The 23,047-nt window shown below is 33.8% G+C and overlaps 4 protein-coding genes across 5 annotated transcripts; 3 read left to right on the forward strand and 1 right to left on the reverse strand.

Moving 5' to 3' along the window:
* Nucleotides 1–13,183: 13,183 nt before the first annotated feature.
* On the forward strand, nucleotides 13,184–14,527 carry LOC100178013 (annexin A7-like). The gene is made up of 2 exons (XM_002126880.5): nucleotides 13,184–13,604; nucleotides 13,691–14,527. Exons 1-2 carry the CDS (start codon nucleotides 13,229–13,231, stop codon nucleotides 13,786–13,788), a joined length of 474 nt encoding a protein of 157 aa, XP_002126916.1. The 5' UTR covers nucleotides 13,184–13,228; the 3' UTR covers nucleotides 13,789–14,527.
* A 749-nt stretch (nucleotides 14,528–15,276) lies between these two features.
* On the forward strand, nucleotides 15,277–16,247 carry LOC100181999 (postacrosomal sheath WW domain-binding protein-like). The gene is made up of 2 exons (XM_002126732.5): nucleotides 15,277–15,668; nucleotides 16,012–16,247. Exons 1-2 carry the CDS (start codon nucleotides 15,332–15,334, stop codon nucleotides 16,071–16,073), a joined length of 399 nt encoding a protein of 132 aa, XP_002126768.1. The 5' UTR covers nucleotides 15,277–15,331; the 3' UTR covers nucleotides 16,074–16,247.
* A 120-nt stretch (nucleotides 16,248–16,367) lies between these two features.
* Nucleotides 16,368–20,474, reverse strand: LOC100185083 (AH receptor-interacting protein). 2 transcript variants are annotated; one of them, XM_002126204.5, is made up of 7 exons: nucleotides 20,285–20,474; nucleotides 19,819–20,017; nucleotides 18,955–19,076; nucleotides 18,503–18,576; nucleotides 18,221–18,323; nucleotides 17,360–17,506; nucleotides 16,368–17,106 (listed from the first exon to the last, which is right to left on the reverse strand). In XM_002126204.5, exons 1-7 carry the CDS (start codon nucleotides 20,429–20,431, stop codon nucleotides 16,888–16,890), a joined length of 1,011 nt encoding a protein of 336 aa, XP_002126240.1. In that variant the 5' UTR covers nucleotides 20,432–20,474; the 3' UTR covers nucleotides 16,368–16,887. The 2 variants fall into 2 exon arrangements, with proteins under 2 accessions (XP_002126240.1, XP_004225865.1); XM_004225817.4 differs by having other exon boundaries at nucleotides 16,368–17,136.
* Nucleotides 20,475–21,272: 798 nt separating this feature from the next.
* Nucleotides 21,273–22,853, forward strand: LOC100182722 (osteoclast-stimulating factor 1). The gene has a single exon (XM_002126706.4). The coding sequence runs from the start codon at nucleotides 21,374–21,376 to the stop codon at nucleotides 22,019–22,021; it is 648 nt and encodes a 215-aa protein (XP_002126742.1). The 5' UTR covers nucleotides 21,273–21,373; the 3' UTR covers nucleotides 22,022–22,853.
* The last annotated feature ends 194 nt before the right edge of the window (nucleotides 22,854–23,047 follow it).

Below are 23,047 nucleotides of genomic sequence, written 5' to 3' on the forward strand. Positions count from 1 at the left end.
AAACTTTATATGGTTGATGTCCTATGGCAAGATATGCCAGGAAACCTAGGATTTTGTTCAAAGTTGGCTCATTATCCGAGTAAATTGCATGAAAAAAAACATACAATTAAAACATTACAAAACAATTATCTGCCATTGAATATTAGTTAGGAAAAAAACTTAGAAAAAAGTTGAGCATATATGTTACATTACATACCTTTATAAGTTGCCATACGACCAAAGTCTTGGATAATATTTGGATCAATCTGGAGTAAAAAAAATGATAATTAGAAAAATAATATATTTTTGAAAAAGTTTTTAAATTTTTTACGACTTGCTCAAGTACTGGGTCGTTGTTGATTTCTATGGTCTGATGATTCAGCGAAATTCCATCATGAGTCAGCATTCCTGAGCTCTGACTTGCATATTGCTCTTTAATTAAACAAAAAATATTTATTATTCAAAAATGAATTCAATAAAAGAATGAATGAAATGTTTTTCGTCTCTTCAGTCATGATAACAAAAAACAAGAAAGTTAACAAAATAAAAAAAGAATTGAATAAAAAAACTAAATAAAAAAAAAATATAATAAGTAAAAAGCGAGATATTAAATTATGTTATATTATTATGTTGGCTACCTTGCTGTGCTTGTATTGATTGTAACTCAATTAAAGTTTGCTGGTCAATTGTGTTGGTGGAATTTGAATCGTGGTCAGCTACCAAATCTTGGCTGCTCTGCTGGAAAAAACATAAAAGCTGTTTGTTGCGGAAAAAACATAAAAGCTTTGTGGATAGGTAACTCAATCTGCTAAAATGTAGTCGTATATAGACAAGACAAACCACTGAAAGGTATTTTGAACAAAGAAAGCCAATGGTAAAATGGCATGATATGGGACAGAACACCCATGTAAAAACAACTGTAGTTTTCCGGCCAGGCAAGGATAAAGCAATTAACATTCATTCAATCACTCATATGTTTAAAAAATGTAGTTTAAAAAAATAATAACACAAGCGTGTAATCAAAAATACTATTATGAGTTCCAACCTGTTCCACAATGTCGTTTTTATGAGTTGCAATATGTTTCTTGCATGTTGCGTTTGTTTTGAAGGTTTTTTGGCAGTAGGGGCACATAAAAGGTCGTGCGTCACTGTGCGTAGTCATGTGACGCTTGAGTGTATTGTTGGAGCCAAAATACTGGCCACACACGGTGCACTGGTGTGCTTTTAAACCTAAAGTGGAGCTTATATTAAAATGAAAGTAAATAGACAATTGTTTAAAAATAAACAAAAAACAATCTTTCAAATCAAAAATGAACAATTTTAAAGTTAAAAACGGATAATTTTTAACTAAAAAGTAAACCAAAAAATAGGTAAACATTAATAAAATACAAATAGGTTTGCAATCAAAAATTAATGGAATAGAAAGTCTTGTTTTTCAGTCAAATTAACAAGAAATAGTAGGCACAGAGTCCAACATCATCCACCTGTATGCACACACATGTGTGTCTTTAAATTACTTGCAGAGGCGACAGAAAGCCCACACTGGTTGCACTGGTACGGCTTTTCACCTGCATAACACAGCAAGTTACCAACTATTTCAAATATACAAAGTCATATATTAAGCTTATTATGCTACTTTGCCATCTAAATTTAAACAACTGCACTGAAATCTCAGAATATGAAACTGGAAAAAAAAAGAAGTGGGCAAACTAGAAGTAGTCAATAAATGTTATAACTTTTCCATTGTTTTTCTAATATAATAATATATTCATACATGTTTGTGTATCATACTATTTTGTTTAAACGACAAATTCTTAAAACTGTAATAAAACAAACCTGTGTGAGTTCTTATATGTTGTCTTAAATGGCTGCTTTTCTTAAATCCTTTACTACAGATGAGACATTTATGTTCAGCTGCTGCTTCTTCTACTGGTTTTACTAATCAAGAAAAACAGTAGGTAAACAAATTATCAAAAATATGTGTTTTACATTTTTGTTGGAAAAAACTGCTAGCTGGATGTAGCTGCAGCTTAAAAAATTCCTAATTGAAAGAAGTGTATTTGAATATACTGTTAAAACATTTAAGACAGTTTTTACCACCTGTAGAGAGATAACTTTTGCAATAAAATGTCTTTGTTTAAACTGGCATCACGTCTTTAAGTGTTATATTCTGAACGACAAAGGCCTATCAATGGCACATTGGCCAATACCCTAATACCAAGGGTGCTTCTAACTAGGACCTTCCCAGATGTTAAAACTGGGCATTTCCTCAAAGGTAGTTAAAAGCATTTTGTTAAATGTAGCAAATTAAATATTACTCACCAACTTTATTGTTCCCAACATTATTAATATTGGTGGATATTGAAATTGGTTCTTGTAGCGTAACTTGTGGGGCGGTTAATATTCTGTTACAAAAACAATGTCATGTTATAGGTATGGCTGTGTCTTATGATAAATTAGTACTTACTTGAATAGATAAAGTAAAATTCCTATGCATCAAATGCAAAACTAACTTTATAAACTATGACAGTATATATACATGGTTATACTATAAATAGAATTTTAAAATATACTTTTTTATTTTTTCAAAGATCTCAACAACTTACATAATAAAAAGAAACTTTTGGTGCTATAGATATAATCCTAATACCGACTTGATATATTCATATTTAAGAAACATATTTTCTATTGCAAACTTCTATCCAAATGTAATAAACCAAAATGTTTCACAATCTATGAAACGAATGTTCCCCCGCTTACAATTGAGCGATATCTTTCCTAGGTTTCCTCAATCGTTTATGTGCGGTACCACGCATGTGTGATAGGATGTGGTTGTGTCGGTGACTCGCTGTTCGGAAACTCAACTCACACTGCGTGCATTTAAAGGGTCGTGACCCCGTGTGAACTCGAAGATGGATTTTGAGGCTGCCAGGCGTCGAGAAGGATTTCAAACAAATCTAAAATTCATAAGTGAAAGTTTTGAAGCAGTTTTTATAAGTTTAGTCAATAGCTTTGGGATATATTCATTGATTTGAAGTTTTTGAAAAAAACATCAATAATATTTATTATTTTTTGGATTAACATTTCGAAATATTGAAATAAAATGTAAAGATGTAAACGTACAATCCGTTTAAATACAAACTGTAATGCAAACAAGGCATTAAAAGTATTTTTCTGCGTATTAACTTATTTCTAGCATACTTGGTATTTAAACACTACTGCTATAATAGCTGCATTGGTTATTTATACCAAAAATGGTTATTTATCCCGAAATTTGGTTATTTATACCAAAAATTGGTTATTTCTAGCATACTTGGTATTTAAACGCTACTGCTATAATAGCTGCATTGATTATTCATACCAAAAATTTGGTATTCATACCAAAAAATGGTTATTTATACCAAAAAATGAGTATTCATACCAAAAATTGGTTATTTCTAACATACTTGGCACTTGAATGCTTTGTATCCAAGGTGTGTTCGCGCATGGGTTGTCAATGATGTCTTAACACTGAAGCTCTTGTGGCACGTCGAGCATTTGTACGGGCGTTCTTGTGTGTGTACACGGATATGACGAACTAAATCACTCGGCTTTTTAAACTCCTGGTAAGAGAGATGAACTATGTCAATGTGTAGAAACACTAATACACTATAAAGTAGATCTGACAAGTATATTATATCTCATGAGGGATAGATGCTGTAGCTTGGTATGTCATTGATTGGAATTTTGGCCAGGACAGGCCCATTACCCCTTGAAAAGTGAGTTTATATGAAAATACTTTTTAATTTAATTTTTATTACCATAATATTTAACACCTACATTAACATGTGCATCAATTCTCTTTATAAAACTGTCTGTTTGAATTTAAATAATAAAAAATATTAATTTTTTTATAAATTCTACATAGTGCAAGGTAACCGTGACATTGTTGCGCAATAACGTGGAATTGAATGGTAACCGTGACAATTGCGACGTCACTGGCTTCAATAATGACTTAACAAAAACAATAACAACCGGTAACAAAATAGAACTACGTTACGAAATGTACAATAATACCTTCTGACAGTACATACACTGATGCCAACGTATGCCGTTACTTTTCCTCACTTTCCATGTGTGTTCGCCACTCGGACCAATGGTCCTCATGTATAAACCAGATATCACTGAAACATTGAATGTGTGTGAGAAATGGTTATTTATATTTTAGTTTAGTGTGAAGAGAGTTTGTTTGTTTGTTTGTAATATAATGTCCAAATAAACATAAGGCGCCAGGTAAAGGAAAATTCATCATCCAATGTGTTATTATGTGAAAAATATATTTTCTTTTTTACAACAATAACAGACAGTGCAAAACCTAACTTATGACGAAAAACATAATAACTTTACCCAAAAAAATAATAATATGTGTTTTTGTTAAAAATAATTTTGTATTTAAGTAAACAATCACCTGAACTTCTTGGTTGAGCTGAATGAAGATTATCCTCAACCCCTAATTCTTCTTCAGTAAAACCTAAAAACACAACAAAAGTAAAATAACACAAGTACACAACGCTTATACAGTGATAAAGTGGTTCTTAAATATTTTCTGCTTGTATATGTACCACAAGCGGCGCGAGTACCATATGTTAAAAACCACCGAGTTTTTTATCTCTTCAAAAACGATGGCTATGATGATGTTATTTTGTTTGAAACACGCTATAATAAAAGTTGTGAAAGAGAGTCATGGCAATGCAAAATATACCAAGTGAATTTGAATCTTTTTCTTTGTCATTTTCATCGAGGTCGCCATCTTTGCTGGAATCTCTGTTGGATATTTAATCATGTTTAATGCAAAGTTTTGAACAAACTACTTTACCCATAATAAAATGGTGTATTTGGCGTCAGATGATATTTAAAAAAAATAGAGTTCCTGTAAAAAACGATGTATTTTTGCTTAATTTAGACAAATCTGTTTGAAATCATGTAATCCACATATAAGCAATGGTAACAATCACAACATACATCATAACAAAACTTACTTTTTCGATGAATTTTCATTTTCCAGCCCGCTATCCATAAACGCTCGATGTACAATATCATTGTCAATCACTGAATCCAACAAAGCACCATCCTCTGTTGTCACATTCATTGAATTCGTGTTGTTCTCATCATCCTATTTTGGAAAAAAACTTGTTCAAAAACTTAAAGTACCATTATTTCGGTGAAAACTGTGTAAAAAGTTATATTTTAAGAACCCTTGGAAATATAATACAGTACAATTTTATTCATTGTTATCTTCAAATAAGAAATGTAGAATAATAAAATAAAAACTAAATTTGATACACCTAATAACTTTATAGCCAAAAAACTCCAACAGTATTATAAATTTAAAACCAAAATACACATGACTCCCAAGTTAGGACCTGATGCCACAAAATCTTTAAATCTAAGTCTAGCAAATTGTATAATATAAAAGATATATCTTTCCTTAATTGCATTGTTAGTCCTTTATTTGAATAGACCAAGTTATATGTTATAAATGTTATATCTCACGCTACTGTGTATATAACTTACATTCAAACTTCTGAGAAGTTGTTACACATGCCAAAGAAATTTGAAAACTTTAACAATATTTTGATTTGAATAAATAAATCAAAATAAACAGGGCTTAAATAAACATAACCCAAGAAAATATACATCTCAGTATCTCACATATGTATCTTAATATATATAAATGTTATACACCTCACACCGCTGTGCGTGTATGTAACTTACATCCAAGCTCCTAAGGAGTTGTTGAATCACATCAAGATCTTCTTTTCCGCTCTTATTCCTCATCACTGAAGTATGAGACGGAAGATCGGAAGTTACAGAGGTGGAAGATGCAGTGGATTGAAGAGGAGGATCATCGGATGTTGGTTGGACGGAGGACGGGATGGAAACAGTTGTTGGATCCTCCGTGATGAGCGACATCAACTCTTCACTGGTCGACTGGAATGAACAGAATTTTGTTTCAATAATCTTTTAGCTTCTTCTTGTTTAAATATTCTTTTATAAAATATTCAAAATAATATGTTGGTGGCTCATCTGGTATAAAAACGTAGTGTATTTCCAACGTTTTATCTGCCATACGACGAGACTTCATAAGGGAATAAGGCGCAACAGTATACAAGGAAGCGAAAAACAGAAAGGGGTGTGAAAATAGGCGATACCAACGTAATTAGGGGCTGCAAAGAGGAGATAGTGGAAGGGCACAAAATTATTCTGTTACTTCTACTATCAGGCATAATGTAAATAATCTTTTAGCGAATACCCATCAGGTATAAAACATAGTGTATTTTTCGAATTTTTGTCCACCATCTGACAAGAGATCATTCCATTGGAGATAGAATTTGTTTTTTATTTCTATTTATTTAAAAAACACAGTGTAAGCTTACCATATCTTTTGTTCCATTGTCGTTCTGATGATACTTAGTAATATGAGCGTTGAGACTTCCCATTCGCTTAAATATACAAGAGCACGCTGTACATTTAAACTTGTTGGTTCCGTATGAATGAACCCGTTCGACGTGCATACGCAGGTTACCAAGCTGAGCATAGAGCTGGAAATGGATGTCATATTATTCAAAATCCCAATATTATATTTTTACATAGAAGCCAGATATGTAGCAGGGGATTTGAAAAATTAAATCTTAAAATTTTAATTTATAGAAAGAATAACTACTTATAAGCATGAATCCTGGTGTATTATGTCAGGTCTTGTGATTTATAATACTTGTTAAAAGACACTAATACTTTAAGAGATGCGAAACAGAACGACCGGACCACCACTTCTTTGGGGTAAGATGGGATATTTTTCCGTGCTGCTCTTGTTACAAAATTATCCAACGAACACAAGGCATTTAAAACAGAACACCGGTGTTATAAAAACTGTTGTCGTCCACCAGGCTAAATAATCTACATCCATTTTAGTAGAATGCTAAAGAATTGTCAAATACTCTGGTTAACACATATACACACACACCTTACCTGTGGACAGTAAGGACACTTGTGTGGTTTTTGACCTGAGTGTTTGAACATATGAACTTGGAGGGCACTTTTCTGATTAAAACTTCGGCCACAGTGATTACACATGAACGGCTTCTCACCTGTTTGGAGGATATATAACATTACTACTCAATAAAGGTGAAGTTTATTTATATTATATTCTATACGGGTGAGGTCCCGCAGCATCTCACGCAATGGGTCTTAGGTCAGGATTGACCAAATACTCTTATAGCCAGGGTGATACTGCATGAACCTCACAAGAAGTTTGCAACTTACACAAAATTGGTGAAGTTTATAAAATGATGTGTTAATGGGTAGTTACAATGTATATACTTTCAAGTATTGGAGCTTTTATGTTTTAAAAAATTATATATATATAATGCATGATTAAATAACTTACACCAATTAAAAAAAAGAGGATTTTTATCAGATTTTAAGCACTATTACCAAACCGTGGAACTAACTACTTTGGTGAAAATTTCATTTATAGACTCATTCCTATAAAACACCAACCTGTAGAGCATTCCTATAAAACACCAACCTGTATGGATGAGCATGTGGCGTTTAAACTGACTTTCTTTCTGAAAAATCTTCTGACACACGTGGCACTGTTGTGGGTCGGCTCTTCTTCGCGATCTTTTCTTTGACTTCAACATTCTATCAATAATTAGGTTTATTTTAATAAGTGAAAAATAAGCTATAGTATAACATGACATTATAAATGTAGATAAGAAGCTGTGGCATGGATCTCTTTTGGCGAAACTCTCATTTAGTAATATATACATGGGCGTTAAATTAATTTAAATACTGGGCATGCAGTGATAATTAGAAACAATTTGTTTTTGTCATATTGGTCGCACGTTTGCTAAATATTACAGTGCAAAAAGTTTCTTGGCCTGCCCCAAACCTGGGGTAAAAATAAACCTAGACCGAAAATGTGATTTTATAAAAACACAAACAGCTAAATACTAAACAGGATTTACCGAAAGTTTCTTTCAGAAACAATGATATCTTGCAATGCTTTTGAGCTCAAAGTAATTGTGTTAGTAAGCACACTTTGTGCTTGACTGTTGGACACTGAAACAATAAGTTTGTTTATTATTTATAATTGAGTAATATATCACATGGAAAATATAGGGTGGATAAAACTCTGTTGGTAAAATGAAATATTGGAAGTGAATAAATAGCCACAGCTGTAAGTTCAATCATTGTGTTGACTAAACCAGATCAATAATATCTGAAGTCAACAATCAAGTTTAATGTGTTCTCCATTACTCATTTTTACACTTGTGTTTTTTATTCTATGTGCCTTACACGCCATGGGTTCTAGGATTGGCCGTTTACTCCAACATTGTATATGCACATTCTATGCTTTGTGGGTGAGTTTACCTAATTATTACACACATTGTTTAAACAAAAAGAAGAAATAACAACCTGGTACGGAACGATCAAGTAAATGTTGTTGAACATCTTGTTGATGTTGAATCATGTGCGTGTCAAGCTCCGATTTCAACATAAATTCGTCTCCACATTCGGTGCATATCATAGTCTGGTGATCAATGATAATTTAACAAAAATACTTGGTTCGTGGTTACAGGTTATTTAATTGATCCTAGGATTTACAACCAGATTGACCCATTACCCCAACACCCAGGGTGCTACTGCATGTATGTAACACATCAGTAATATCATTATAATTCTCACCTCATCTTCAAAGTGCAGGGCGATGTGAGATTTAAGGCTTGCTACTCTCATGAACGTTCTTTGACATGATGGGCAACTATATCCGTTCTCTCCCTTCTCTGCATGCAAACCCTTGTGTAAGATGAGATTGTTCTCCAAGTTGTAAGTTTCAGAACACTGATCGCACTTGAATGGCTAGAAAGTAAGTGAAAATGTCAATGGACATTCTTATATGGTGGGAAAATATAGAGATACATCAGAAGGGGCAATTACACTATATCAGAATTCACGGCTTTTACCAAGGCTGTCTGTAACACATCCCCCCAGTGTAGGAACATGTTTTGTCATGATAAGGATAAGGGGTTAGCTATCTTTGCTCTGCCAAATGAGGATAAATAAGTAACATTTATTCATCATGAGCACCCGAACATATGATAAATGTAATTTCTTTATAAAAAGCTTCTGCTAAACAAGCCCAATTTAGTGGTAAGTACCTTTTCATTGATGTGGTCTTTCAAATGTTTCCGAAAAAGATTAATTTTTGGGATTTCCAAGTTACAAACACTGCATGTGAATGGACCCTTCTTGGGTAGTTGAGGTACAGTGGTTCTGGAAGAATTAAAGGAACAGATTAACAGACGAAGAACACAATGCTGTACATGTTTGTATGGTTAAACATATATATTGGTCATAAAAAAATGAAAACTGAAAAAACAGTTTCAACATGCATGCTAATACAAATACAAAAACTGTCTAACCTTATATATTTGCAGGATCGCGATTTCTTTTTTCTGGTCTTCCCCTTCGTTTGTCTTTTTTCAAAGTTTTCTTTGCAGTTTTTATACAATAGTGTCGTCATTTCATTCCTGTGACAACAAATCAGTCAGTAGTCAGTACATGAACAAAATCCCCAATATGAGTAGAGCCACAATACGGAATACACAATATACATGTGTTCTAATTACTAAGAAAACTATCACCCACAGCACAGAATAGAGTAACACTTGTTTTTTCTTTCCAAAGCCCCTGCTAGCGATAATATCACTGCTTCCATTACATTTTTAAAATGTGGATGCATTGAGGTCTAAACACACTATATATATACAACTAATTCAAACTAAAATTTACACTATCTAAGTTTTCAAAAAACTTTACACCCCCTAACACTTATTTAAAAGAACACACAACCCAACAACAAAAAAGGGCACAAAATAATAAAACCTGTGGGCATTCATGTGGTCATCTAACTCAAGCTCAGTTGCCGCAGTAAACGAGCACAACATGCAATGGGGGCGGACAGGCTCTTGGCTCCGATTCCCCGGCAAAACCCCATTTTCACACAAAGTGGGAACAATCTTGCTGAAATCCAGGTCTGGTGTATAAGTGGATGTTGTGAACTGAGGCTCAAAAGATTGAAGCTGAACGGATTCTGAAATTATAATTTGTTAATGAATATACATATTATATTTGATTAATTCATAAAAATAATGCACATGTGGTTGATGTCCTACAGCAAAAAAACGACATTGGTCTTGTCTTGGATTAAGGGCAGTTTTGAACAATTAAACCTTTTTGGCAGATAGTTGTAAAGGCACTTATTCTAAACTGTTTGGATATTTTAAAGTTTAAACATATGACAGAACGTAACTAAAAATACCTAAGGAAGTAGAAGTTGGTTCTGGTAGTTGAGCCGATGTAGGTTGGTTATCATCTGAACCACTGGCTGGAATGTGATTTATTTGCGAGAATGAAGTAACTGGCTGTGTAGGGATAGAAAGTGTTTCAGGAATCTGCGCACTGTAGGTGTCCTGACTTTGCAGAGTTGCTATGTTTGCCTGGTTCAATTGAGGCTGTATTTCATTGTCAGGTGAGAGCCCCGAATGTAAACTCTGTAGTTGAACATTGTCAACAGAATGTGCGACTATGAGATCTGAAGCGCTGTAAGTTTCAGATGTAGAGGTATTTATATCCGCTTGTTGTGTTATCAAAATGTTGTTATCCTGCAGCAGGTGAGATACTGAGACGCTTGTTAAAACAATGTATTGTAGTCCATCTTTTTCCAAAACAGAAAGTTCGCCACCATCTAAAGTTATTGACTGATTGCGAAGGAAATCTCCAATGGACTGTAGTTCCTATAAACACAATTATGAATAAATGAATGTAACATTCTTTATGGCTGGAAAATGACAGTCGTTATAACAGGTGTGTTTCTTACCCCTCTTACCAGCTTACGAGTTACCACGAATGTAACTTTGTAGGGGATTGTTTTATTTTTGTGTTTTTTATGTATGGCTGACAATTTAGACAACCCATCAGTGAACACTGGGTCGGAGAAACTGTTATTAAGTGTCTTGCTGAAAGACAAATCTTCCCACAATGGTAGTAGCAACGAGCCTTAGAGGCATGGCCACTAACACCCTGTGGTACGGACTGTACGGGGCCGAGGTATATTATATGAATATTGTCTTGTGTAGTCATGTTCTGCTTGCACTGGCTACGAGATGGACATTACCTCTGGTATTACAGTAGAATTACTTTGTAGGATATATTGTTGCGTTTCAAATGGTGAAGCCAGCTGTAGGCACTGATCTGGCATCGTTTGCTGCAAATAAAGTTGTTGTTTATAAAAAACTATATATATATATACTACCACACTCTTGATTGCTTTCTTAAATTAACTTCGAAATTGCGCAAAAACATGTTTTTGTACCACATTTCCCGTGATTTGCATTATATCAAGGGTGTTATCACATCACATGATCACACTACTGATAATTACAAAAAAGGGTTTTGGGAAACTGAAACTTTATGATATAGCACTAGCACACAAAGACAATTATATAAGCAGGTTGTAGGCTATAGCATTAAATGGATAACATACCAAACATATTAATTTCTAAACAAATGTAATATGTATATAAACATACTTCTATGGTTTGAACATTGTGTGCCTGGCCTCCTTCCTCAGAAGTGGCATTCACCAACAAAATCATATCATTGTTTTCGTTTGTACTTGCCATGCTAACCATTTATATCACCCTTTTTGCCACATATTCTATACCATTAGTCACTTAACATTGAAGTTTTAACTGTAAAATTGAAACCATAGTGGTTAGAGTGATGTTTCAACATATATAATTCATTCATTAGCTGCAGAAATTGGGTAACGGTGCTACAATATACATTTAATAACTCTGCTGTGCTGATCTATCTTAACAGTGCTTACTGTCTGTATAGTCGACATACAGTACATGCCCCTAGTAACGTTCACTACGGCATCCGCATCTAAAATGATTCTGAAGGTGGATGTATACCAAAGTTGGTATGTCTCCGCCGCCTAAGCAGAGAAATACTGGTAATAGTTGTAAACAGGGTACACACTAGTTGTGTGTGTATATTCTTTGAATTAAGCTGTCATTACATAAATTGCGATACATTTCATGCGGTTGCGATACTTCAAGTGTTTAATTCAAACAAAATGTCATCGCATTGGAACAGTCGTAACATTATACAACATAAATGCCAGTTTAACATGTACTTTCATTACACAAAAAGTATTTTTTATATTTATTTTTATCATTATTCAATTCTAACATTGCTTACTTGGGCGTTTTACATTTATGTAATGGTGGATGTGCAAATGTTCGATTACTAATTGCTCAAAGTTTAAACCAATAGATGAGTCTTATTTGTCACGTGATGAAAGTTGCCTGAGCGGTGATTTCTCCTTAGTATAGGTATATTCATTTACACGACTTTTAAATGAGCACAACTGAAACCATAACCTCCTATGCAAAATTAATAAGCTACTTGTAAATCCTGTTTCGTTGGATATACGTTACATAATCCCTCTTTGCCAAAGCCAGGGCAAAGTAGTTAAGAGAATTTAAGTCACGTGGATGTGACGTATGGTCAGGCGTTTAATAAATATGTTGTTGCGTCAGTTAGCGCGTGATATTGCTATATGTGTCCCACACAAAATCTAAATTTTAAAAGGAAGAGCGGTTGTGCATTATTCAGTTCTTGAAAAATAAAGCGAATGGTTTTATTATCTTAGACTTGTAGAAACGAACAGCAGACAAGCAGTATATTGATAAAACATCTCAGTCAGAGTCCGTAAATAAACAATTTTTATAAACGGACTCTGCTCATAGTGTAAAGGTTATAAACAGTTTTGCGCACGGTTGTTAATACTGTAAACTAGTCGTTTTTTAAGGGTATTAGAATATGTTATGTTTATAAAGCTAAAGAGTCATATATCTTTGTGTCATATTAAATATAAGATTAAATCCTAGTATGCTAATAAATATACAGTGTTGAGTGGTAGACTGGTAGTAGTGGTACAAATCGTACAATATATAGTATTTTACTTCATTTAATTATAAAGTTACTGAACTTACCCACTGTGTGTCTCTACGTAGCCTTTAAATGTTTTTGTAAGTTGCTTTTATTTCATCGTAATCAGATAGGTAAAATTATTGCTTAACCTTTTTGTTTCCACAGTTGAACATTTTTAAATTAGTTGTTGTTTAATGAAATAATGGCAGCATCTGCTCCACCCCCTTATTCTGCTGCTGATCCTCATGGTGCTCCCCCAGCAACAAATCCAGCTTACCCACCTCAGCCTCCTGTTGCGCAAGCAGGGATGCAACAAGCACCTCAACCTGGACCTGGATATCCTCCCCAACCAGGGTACCAACAAGCTCCCTACTACCAGGGTGGATACCCGCCGCAACCTGGTTATCCCCCACAGCAAGGGGGTTACCCGCCCCAAGGGGGTTACCCACCCCAACCGGGTTACCCGCCCCAAGGGGGTTACCCACCCCAAGGAGGTTACCCACCACAAGGGGGCTATCCCCCACAAGGCCAACACATTTCAACAGACCACCGACATGGAAAAAAGGCTCCAAACGTTGGTAAGGATTTAGAGTCTTTAAAATCCTGTATTTTAAATTTGTATCGGTATTTTCATTGAAAACAACTAATTAAAATTATGTTTCAGTTGTCGTGGAGGAGAGACACAAGAAAAGAGATGAAACAGCTGACTGTTTTCTGATCGGTTGCTGCACAGCTTTGCTCTGTTGCTGGTTGTTGGATTAAAACAAGATGGTTTAAAAGATGCACTCATTGCTTTTGTTGTAGACATTCTACCAATCAGCTGTGACTGTTTTATCATTCGATTAAACGAGTACAACACTTGACAATGTTAATATATTCTTAGATATTTTATAAACATGTTTTATCCCTAAAAATCTGTCAAAAGCGCTTTCTTATTTGATAAAGGCTTAATATTATGCCATAATAGGGATAGGGTATTTAAAGTGTTTTTTCTCTCTCCATGGCATTGTTATTATCTTTTTCCTTGTATTTTTATTGTGTTTGTCCCAAGAGGATATTCTTAACCTAGTATGAGCGTTAAGTTTATATTATATTTATGGATATAGTTTAAGACATTAAGACATTTCCAGTATAGTGATATTTACTTCTGGTGTTTATTCTATACTGTGTAACATTCTGCAGTTGCTTTTCAATATTAAAATATTAATAATTGTAACATCAGTGCTTTTTTCGCAAATTCATGTGTATTTTGTAAGGGTAATGTTAACATTATTATATTAATTTAACAAGTGAATGAAAAATATAAAATGTTGTTCAGTTTAAACCATCATACTGTAAAACTTTTTTTTCTTAATCACACGTTATTATACACATTATGTTTAATACTATATTTTCTCATCATGATACAGAGCTTATTTTGCGTAATTTGTTTTGTTTCTTGTTTCCCGCAATTATTGCCACATGCTAATTTTGCCTAAATAAAATAAAGTTTCGATATAGCTTGTTAAAGTTTTGATATAGCTTGTTCACTTATGCTTCTGACGATACCTGATCTCCCAATACAGTCATGTGATCACAAGGGTATAACAAAAGATTCAAAAGAATAGATCCCTTACAAAGAAAGTAAACATTGAAGTTTTATAACCGGACAATAGTTCGCCAGTGGTGTTGGTGCTGGAATGATTTGTGCTTAGTGACAAACATAATAGCTAGATATTTTTTACAAAATTACGAAAAATGTATTATATTCAGTCAGGCAAAATCGTCACATCAATAACAGTTATTCAGATGGCGCATTTACCTAAATTTTTAATCAATGTGAAAAATTAGTTATTCTATCTAATCATCTTTTTAAACTTTCTAAGCGTTCAGCAACGCCACCAGCCAAGAATATAAAATAAAACTTCAATTACGACAGTTGCTAAAACAACCGGTATCGACCCGAAATTTTGTACGATATCCACATAGGCCTATAGAGATTACATAGATTCGCCAAAATATTAGGAAACATTAGACCTTAGCAACCGGACTTCACAAAGGAATTTATACCTATACGCGCGAGAGAGAATAGTACGAGTTTGCGTCTCTAATTATCTTTGGCATTCTAAACCAATATTTAAATAGTTTGGTTATAATTGGGTGTTGGGGTAGAATAATCGTAACCCAGCGCGACTTGAAAAGCGTTGTTAATTTTTCAAAAGATGTTTAGAAAGTATGAGGTTTATGTGCTATAACGTCATACTATCTTATACACTACAGAACTAGGCGTTCGGTAACTATACTACTTTTGAAACGCTTAGTGAAGATGGGAAAGAAAAGTCGTGTCTCAGATGCTGGAATGTACCCAACAGCACCTTCGGTACCAGGTTATGGTATGAACCCTGCCCCACCACCTTACGCCGACGCAGGATATCCACCAGCTCCAGGAGGATATCCAGCAAACTCTGCGGGTCCAGGAGGCTTTACAGCACCGCCGCAAGGTCCACCAATCGGTTATGTTCCCCCACCACCAGGAACATCTGGGTACCCACAACCAAACTATCCTCCAGCAGGTCCCCCAGGAGGATACAACTATCCTCCACCACATGGGTACAACGCTCCTCAGTACGCATACGCCCCACCACCGAAGAAGTCCAAGAAAGGTAATGCCCGCATGCGCTCGGTTGAACTTATTGTAGGGTGGGGTAAGATGGGACATGTTATTATTCTCATATTGTAGTAAACAAAGAGTTTATAAAATATATAACCGCATCCTCACAAAAAAGTGTGGTAATTGTTAGAAACTCGATAAGGAAATATGGGATTTATGTGATAGCGGTAATGGTATCCCATCTTACCCCTCAACACTGTATATGTCGCATCAATAATGACCGATAACATTAATTTCTCATTTTGTCCTTGACAACATACGAACTTTTCTAGAAATAAGCAGTTTTTTCCAATCATTTTGCAAAACCGCGGACGCGTGAACTATATTTTTTTCAGGTAAAATAAAGGAGACCGACGTGCTCTGGGCGACTTTACTCTGCTGTTTGATCTTTGATTAACACATCGTGGATTCGGATACACTGTACATAGAAGATATATAACTCATGTTACGAGATATTAGTTAATATTGTATTGTGTTGTTTTTAATTCACTATATTTAGTACGTACATTGTAAACTCCGTAGGCTACCGTTCTTGTATAACAGCTTCGGAAATAAAATCAACTAAAAAGTAGGAGATTTTAAAGCGTAAAACTCAACCATAACAGCAAATAAATACTTAATTCGATTCGCGTAACCAAAACAAGACTGTAGTTAAACCTGATTAGTTGCTTAGCAACGAAACATCAACATGTCCCAAATCCGCTCCGGGCGAAATGTATTTTTTGTTGATCAAACGAACGGACGATAGGCATATATACGAGCAATATAAAATCACAATATATAGGATTTTATCCTCGTGTGTTGAAATGTGAATATTTCAATCGTTTGAACTATGAAACTAGAATTAACATTCCACACAGTCCAGAAAGGTGGAATGCAACAAAGATTTCAAATATAATGTGCAATTTGTATCTAAGACTCTAAAATGCTGACTGGTCAAATTTTGAAGCGTGTCAGTTTCATGTGATACAGCTTGTACAAAAATCATGTTCAAGGGGTAAAGATATAAAAAACAGCACATAACGAGTGGGACAAACAGTATTATTAAGACAATCAAACAGGACAAGTTCATCTTTAAAACCATAGGATAGCTAAGCTAAGTAGCAGACTTGGTAATAAAATACTGCATTGGGTACAAGTTGTAACATATATGACACAATTCGGAAGAATTTGCTACTGGCAGCTTTTCATGTTCTGATGGACTTGAATGTTCACTCAAGTTTGTCAGCATTGAACATTCCCTTGAGATGTTTTGAAAGTGCATTGTCACGCTGTTTCTGTCGAGCTACCATGGCAGCAAGCTCACGATTTACTTCACCCCGAATTGTTGGGTCAAGTTTGAGCGCTCGGTTAAAGTCTGCTTTGCATTCTTTCTCATCAAGAATCATGGCATGCGCTTTACCACGCTTGAATAGGGCTTTTACATTATCCTGATTTAAAATTATGTTGTGTTGTCGCATCTAAATCGAATATTTGAAACTAACGAACGAACGACAGATATTTAAATCAAGGCAGAGGCAGAATGTATTCAGACATCAACGAACGCATAAAAATGATGTCTATTCTATGTGGGTGGGGACCTTATTTATGGCCAGATTTGGCCCATTACCCTAACCTAATAAAAATATATATTTCATATTTGATTCAAACTTTAAAAATATAATGAACTGAAAATGTACTCACAGCACCATCTATCTTCTCCAGTACTTCTGTACAGTTGGTTATACAAACTGAATATTCATCTTGGTTTAATTTACATTGAGCATAATTTAGTAAAAGTGGGATCTGTTGTTTATCCAAATCAACCCATGTATCTGTTCCAGGTCTCTCCTGGTAATGAACAAGTAAGGTAAACAATTATTCAACTGCTCATCTGGTATGAAAAAAAACGTTCTCATCTGGTATGAAAAAATTGTTCTTATCTGGTATGAAAAAAGTAGTGTATTTCCGACGAAACAGTTACTTTTGTTATGTACTTTTGCTACCAGGCATAATGTAAATAATCTGTCAACGATTCATCTGGTATTAAAATAAACGTTCCTATCTGGTGTGAAAAAATGTTCTTATTTGGTACGAAAAAATTGTTCTTATCTGGTATGAAAAAAGTAGTGTATTTCCGACAAAACAGTTACTTTTGTTATGTACTTTTGCTACCAGGCATAATGTAAATAATCTGTCAACGATTCATCTGGTGTTAAATAAACGTTCCTATCTGGTGTGAAAAAATGTTCTTATTTGGTAGGAATAAAATGTTCCCATCTGGTAATGAAAAAAGTAGTGTATTTATGACGAAACAGTTACTTTTATTATGTACTTCTGCTACCAGGCATAATGTAAATAATCTGTCAACAGTCTATCTGGTGTTAAAAACATAGTGCATTTCGAAACGTTGGCAAAGATTTTTACATTATATCTGGTAGCAGAAGTACTTAATAAAAGTAAATGTTTTGTTAAAAATACACTACTTTTTTATATGGTAGAAGTAACAAAAGAATGAAAACTGAATAAAATAAAACTAAAAGATTCCAATTAGTAGTATAATACCTTAATTTGTAAATGTTTAAGGCAGCCAATGGCATTGGCATATTTCTTTTCAGCATCAGTAATGTTACCAGCTTTGAAAAGCTTGTTTCCTTCCTCATGAAACCTAATTAAACCACAATCTTATTATAGTAAACATCCAAAGCAAGCATATTATTCAAGGCCTAGCAGGTAGCACAATAATAAAATAACTTTCAGTAAATGCATAACAGAATTATTTTACGGTGCTATGCGGTTAAGTGTGTAAAATATCCTTGGATTTTAATGTCAATTAAACTTAATTACTTTGGAACATTAGCAAGCATTTCTTTTTCATCCATCTGCCATAACTCTTTCTCGTACATCATGGGTTCTTCAACCTTAAATTGCATATTGTGTGAAAATAATTTCATTTTGTTTATTAAACAAAACTAGCTAATGTATTGGTTTGTATATTCAATATTTTTAGGATCTTGACAAAATTCTAGTCAATGACTTGTAGCATAACTTAACAGCTCTATGAACCTTGACCTTGTTTATTTCACTCTTATAATAGGTTGTTATACAATTGGAGACACAAGCTGCAAAAACAGTTTTTTATAATGACTTGTGACTACAAGTTTTATTAAGTTGCTTTTTTAAAAAATATAGGAAAAACTGTCTAAAGATTAACCTTTTTGTTACAGAGAAGGCAACAACAATTTTTTATATTTCCTTGACTTGGGACTTGTGTTGTGAGTGATACATTTATTACCTACCTTTAACAGTTCAATTTCAAACGTAAGTGGCTTCATGTGTTTTTGAAGAATATTAAGATCCTCATAACCTAAACCATCTTCAATGGCATGCAATCCACAAGTATGTGATGTGTGGTCTTTGCCTACAAAATGGTAAAAATAAATACCATGTTATAGGCTTAGTAGTGTAAAAAATAAACTTTTTTTGAACAGAAGCAGATCAACTTGCTTTACTGATGGGCAGTTTAGTTTATTATTAAGACCAAAAGCATGCATGCCAATAAGTCAATATATATTTTAAAAAACAGTTTAGATACGATTGCAAATTTAAGGTTTGCAAATTTGTTTAAATTACAATTACGTCACAATAATCTCACACTTTCTACAATACACCAAACATTTTTAATAAAGGATAAGTAATTTGTTTTGCTACTATATTATACATGAGCACAATTTGGTTGAATAAATATACATCATGCTGTTTTTCTCATTTACTATAAATGATAAAAAGATACTGATGTGGAACTAAAAGGGATTTGCATAAAATTTTAAACAAAAACCAGTCTATCAATCAAAACAAAAGATTATCTACTAAGCATTTTAAATATTGTTTATTGCATGAGATAACCACCAATACAATCTACTCCTTTTGGATTTAAAACTGGGTCAAATATTTTTTAAAGTTTTAAAAATTCTATGAGAAAACACATGACAATAATCTTATTATTGTATATTAATAATCATATTAGGTAAATTATTTTGACTATTACTACTTAATACAAAATAGTAACAAAGACAAATCTAAACACAACAATTAAGCAAATACACGCACATAAAGTAGCAAAGACACAGTGCAAACACTGAACATCAACGTTACACTCTTACCATGATATAAATCCCGCAAACTCCTTGATATTGTCGGGTAATCCATCACCTCATCCACTGGACATACAAAGCGAGCAACCTCTTGATGCAACATAGTCTTCACGCAAACCTCCCAACATTCTAACTTGAATTTCTTGCCGATAAGGAGTTCAAATGGTTTTGAAAAATGTTTTCTTGAATCATCAAGCACAGTTTCTTCCTTTTAATGAGAAATGTAAATAGTGTTAGCCGTTAGGACCAGCATGGTTTATTAATTAGGTTAAAGTTTGTATAAAAAGTTGAGGGCGAAATTGCACTGTACAATATGTTCGCCAAGGAAAATCTATAGGCGATTATTTATTGCAATTTTGCATAGATATCTTTAGCAAGTTTATATTTGTATTGCAACAAAGTTTCTCTCTCAATATTTCACAATAGTAAGCATTACATTTACAGAAATATACAAACAAGATAAAACATAGCCTACATCTTTTGAATTCTTTGCAGCTATAATTGTCTTGAAATGAAATGTAGCTTTTGAACCAGCAGCAAATCTTGGTAACTTTCCATTCCCTTCTTTGATTAAGGTCTTTTTAATGTTAAGATTTCCTACTTTTTCTGACATTGCTACCATACTAATATAATGAGCAAACAGCGTTGAGCTATCTAAGTTTAGAATATCTATTAAACAGTGATATTGGTTTATGCAGTAAAAGAAACATGGCAAATGACAATGAAAATAAATATATATACGTTTATTCGTACAACAATTTTCAATATTTGTTCACCCTTAGAACCCTAAATGATATGATATTACTTTATAAACATATCCCGTAAAAAACTGTGAGCATATTATTGCATATCAGTGATACGTAGGAAGAGCCAACGTAAATATATTTACTACTCAGTTTCATGTTCTTAGCGCAGAGCGAAATTCTGTCTTGTTCTTTCGGGAAACCAAACTTCTAAAAACTAAGCTCCTTAACAAATCAAAATGAATGTGCATGCAATTTGCGTTTTTCTTACTGTTGGCAAATGATGCACTTTCTCTCTTATTAACAAAGCAAGTTATGCTACTCGTTGACTAAGAGAGAACGAGAAGAAAAACGCAACTATCTGCAGTTGTGTACTAAATCAGACCATCAACAGAGTATTCGTAGTCAGTGTTTGTTTTTGAGCTCAATTTTATATAAAGTTATAACTTTAAAAACATTTTTTCGTCTCATAATGTATTTATGTGATAGTTATTGTGTTTTTCCCGTAAGATTTTATTATTAGAGGCGGTTTAAGTTCAAACGACGAAACGGGTCTATCATATGTTCCTTCTTCCTTGTATATGGTCTGGTTTATTATGACTAGTATACATCCAGATAAAGCTTAAACTATAATTGATTATATCGGTATTTTTACTTTTTATAACATCAATTTATAGCCTTATAGTGTCTAGCCCTGTTTTACATACTTTTTAGGGAAAAATGTGTCTATCTAATATTTTATGTACTAACGTTCATCTAATACTGCATATTTCCTAAATTCATTTTCAAGTTAAAACATTATAGCTATAAAGTGTTACATCATGTCTGGGAAATCGAAACCAACACCTCCGAAAATGGCCCCAAAACCCGGAATTGTAAAAGTCTATAAAGCCTTGTGGTCCTATGCAGCTGTGCAGTCAGATGAACTTTCGTTTAATGAAGGTGATCGACTCTACATCAGTGACCAATCTGAATCTGGATGGTGGAAAGCCACACTGAATGGTAAAAGTGGCATTGTGCCTGGAAACTATGTGGCCGAGGATATTGCTGACTCCATTGACTTTCCTCTGCATGAAGCAGCAAAACGCGGCAATGTTAGTTTCCTAACAGAGTGTCTTGATAACAAGGTAGCCCTTAATGGGGTTGATAAATCTGGCAGCACGGCGCTTCATTGGGCTGCACGTGGTGGCCATGGAGAATGTGTGGAATTGCTCACTGACAACTATCTAATTGACCTTAATGTGAAGAACAAGCTTGGAGAAACTCCACTTCATGGAGCTGCCTGGAAATCACATGCAAAAGTTGTTGAGTTTTTACTAGAGAAAGGGGCAATTGCAAATATCAGAAACAATGACAACAAACTCCCATATGATCTGGCAGGGGATCCAGAAACAGCGGCTCTACTCAAACCAAAGCTTGCCACCACAGCCAACATCAATTATGAAGAATACCTTGGAGACTCTGATTAAAACTCTCTTTTCAACGCCACTTTCCATCTTATTTGAGCTGATTACATTTAACCAATGGTTATCAATGATTATGATGCGTTTTGAAGCAATGATCTACTACCAGCAGTCAGCACCATAATCCGGATATTCTTTGAGATTTAAACATTTTATTATTTCACTTTGATAATGATATAAGGGTTGTTTAGCTGCCAATCATAAACCCAATACAGCTGAAAAATTCGTACTTTGTAAAGTTTTTTTTAACTGGGTTACCAGTTTTCTACCCTTCTTTACAGTAGGTTTCAAACCAACACAGCCTGTCAATCAATGATTTGTTTACATTGTCTGTTTCCCATTATGATCTTTTTTTTCCAAATCTTATAAAATTGAATGCAAATCTTATAAACAGTATATGATGTTAACATAAATATATAGCCTATATAGCATATGTATAATCAATTTATCATAACTTTGTTTTGTACTAACTTTCAACATTCAAGAAATACTGTTGTAAAAATGCTCTAATAGAAAATCAAGCGGACTTGTTGTTATGACAGTCTGTATTGTTTTTTGTCAATTACAGGCTCCAAAACGTGTAAATATATTATATATGCACTTACTGTAATCAAAGATTTGTTACAAAGATGTACTTTTGCACTGTATATAGAAGACCTATACTAATTCTTGTAATGAGAATTTTGTAATTGGTGGTAATTTTAATCTATTCTATTTCTATACTCATTCCAATTTTTAACTTTTTCAGAATGATTTGAATTATCAGTTAAATCTCGAAACTGTTTAGTTTTCTGGGATTTGTGTGTTTGTAATATAATAAATGCAATAAGATAATTGACCATGTTTGGGTTGCAGAAACAATGCTTAAGAATAAGTCATACCACAGTATCACTAAATGAATTAATGACACTTATTTATCCTTGCAAGATGGTATAACACAGGTGCCTAAATTTATACACCTCGTGTTCGCTTACCACGTATGGTTGTAGGTGGTTGTTTTCTTCTGTAGGTATGGCTTATAATTAGACAACC

Source organism: Ciona intestinalis, chromosome 3 (assembly GCF_000224145.3).
Source record: "Ciona intestinalis chromosome 3, KH, whole genome shotgun sequence".
NCBI lineage: Eukaryota > Metazoa > Chordata > Ascidiacea > Phlebobranchia > Cionidae > Ciona > Ciona intestinalis.

Excerpts from the sequence above, each read along its gene's own strand:
- LOC100178013 (XM_002126880.5), top strand. The coding sequence starts at position 13,229 with ATGGCAGCATCTGCTCCACCCCCTTATTCTGCTGCTGATCCTCATGGT. Across the intron at positions 13,605-13,690 it reads AAAAAAGGCTCCAAACGTTG|TTGTCGTGGAGGAGAGACAC; the intron begins GTAAGGATTTAG and ends ATTATGTTTCAG.
- LOC100181999 (XM_002126732.5), top strand. The coding sequence starts at position 15,332 with ATGGGAAAGAAAAGTCGTGTCTCAGATGCTGGAATGTACCCAACAGCA. Across the intron at positions 15,669-16,011 it reads ACCGAAGAAGTCCAAGAAAG|GTAAAATAAAGGAGACCGAC; the intron begins GTAATGCCCGCA and ends TATTTTTTTCAG.
- LOC100185083 (XM_004225817.4), bottom strand. The coding sequence starts at position 20,431 with ATGGTAGCAATGTCAGAAAAAGTAGGAAATCTTAACATTAAAAAGACC. Across the intron at positions 19,077-19,818 it reads TTTGCGGGATTTATATCATG|GCAAAGACCACACATCACAT; the intron begins GTAAGAGTGTAA and ends ACCATTTTGTAG. Across the intron at positions 18,577-18,954 it reads TTGAAATTGAACTGTTAAAG|GTTGAAGAACCCATGATGTA; the intron begins GTAGGTAATAAA and ends ATGCAATTTAAG.
- LOC100182722 (XM_002126706.4), top strand. The coding sequence starts at position 21,374 with ATGTCTGGGAAATCGAAACCAACACCTCCGAAAATGGCCCCAAAACCC.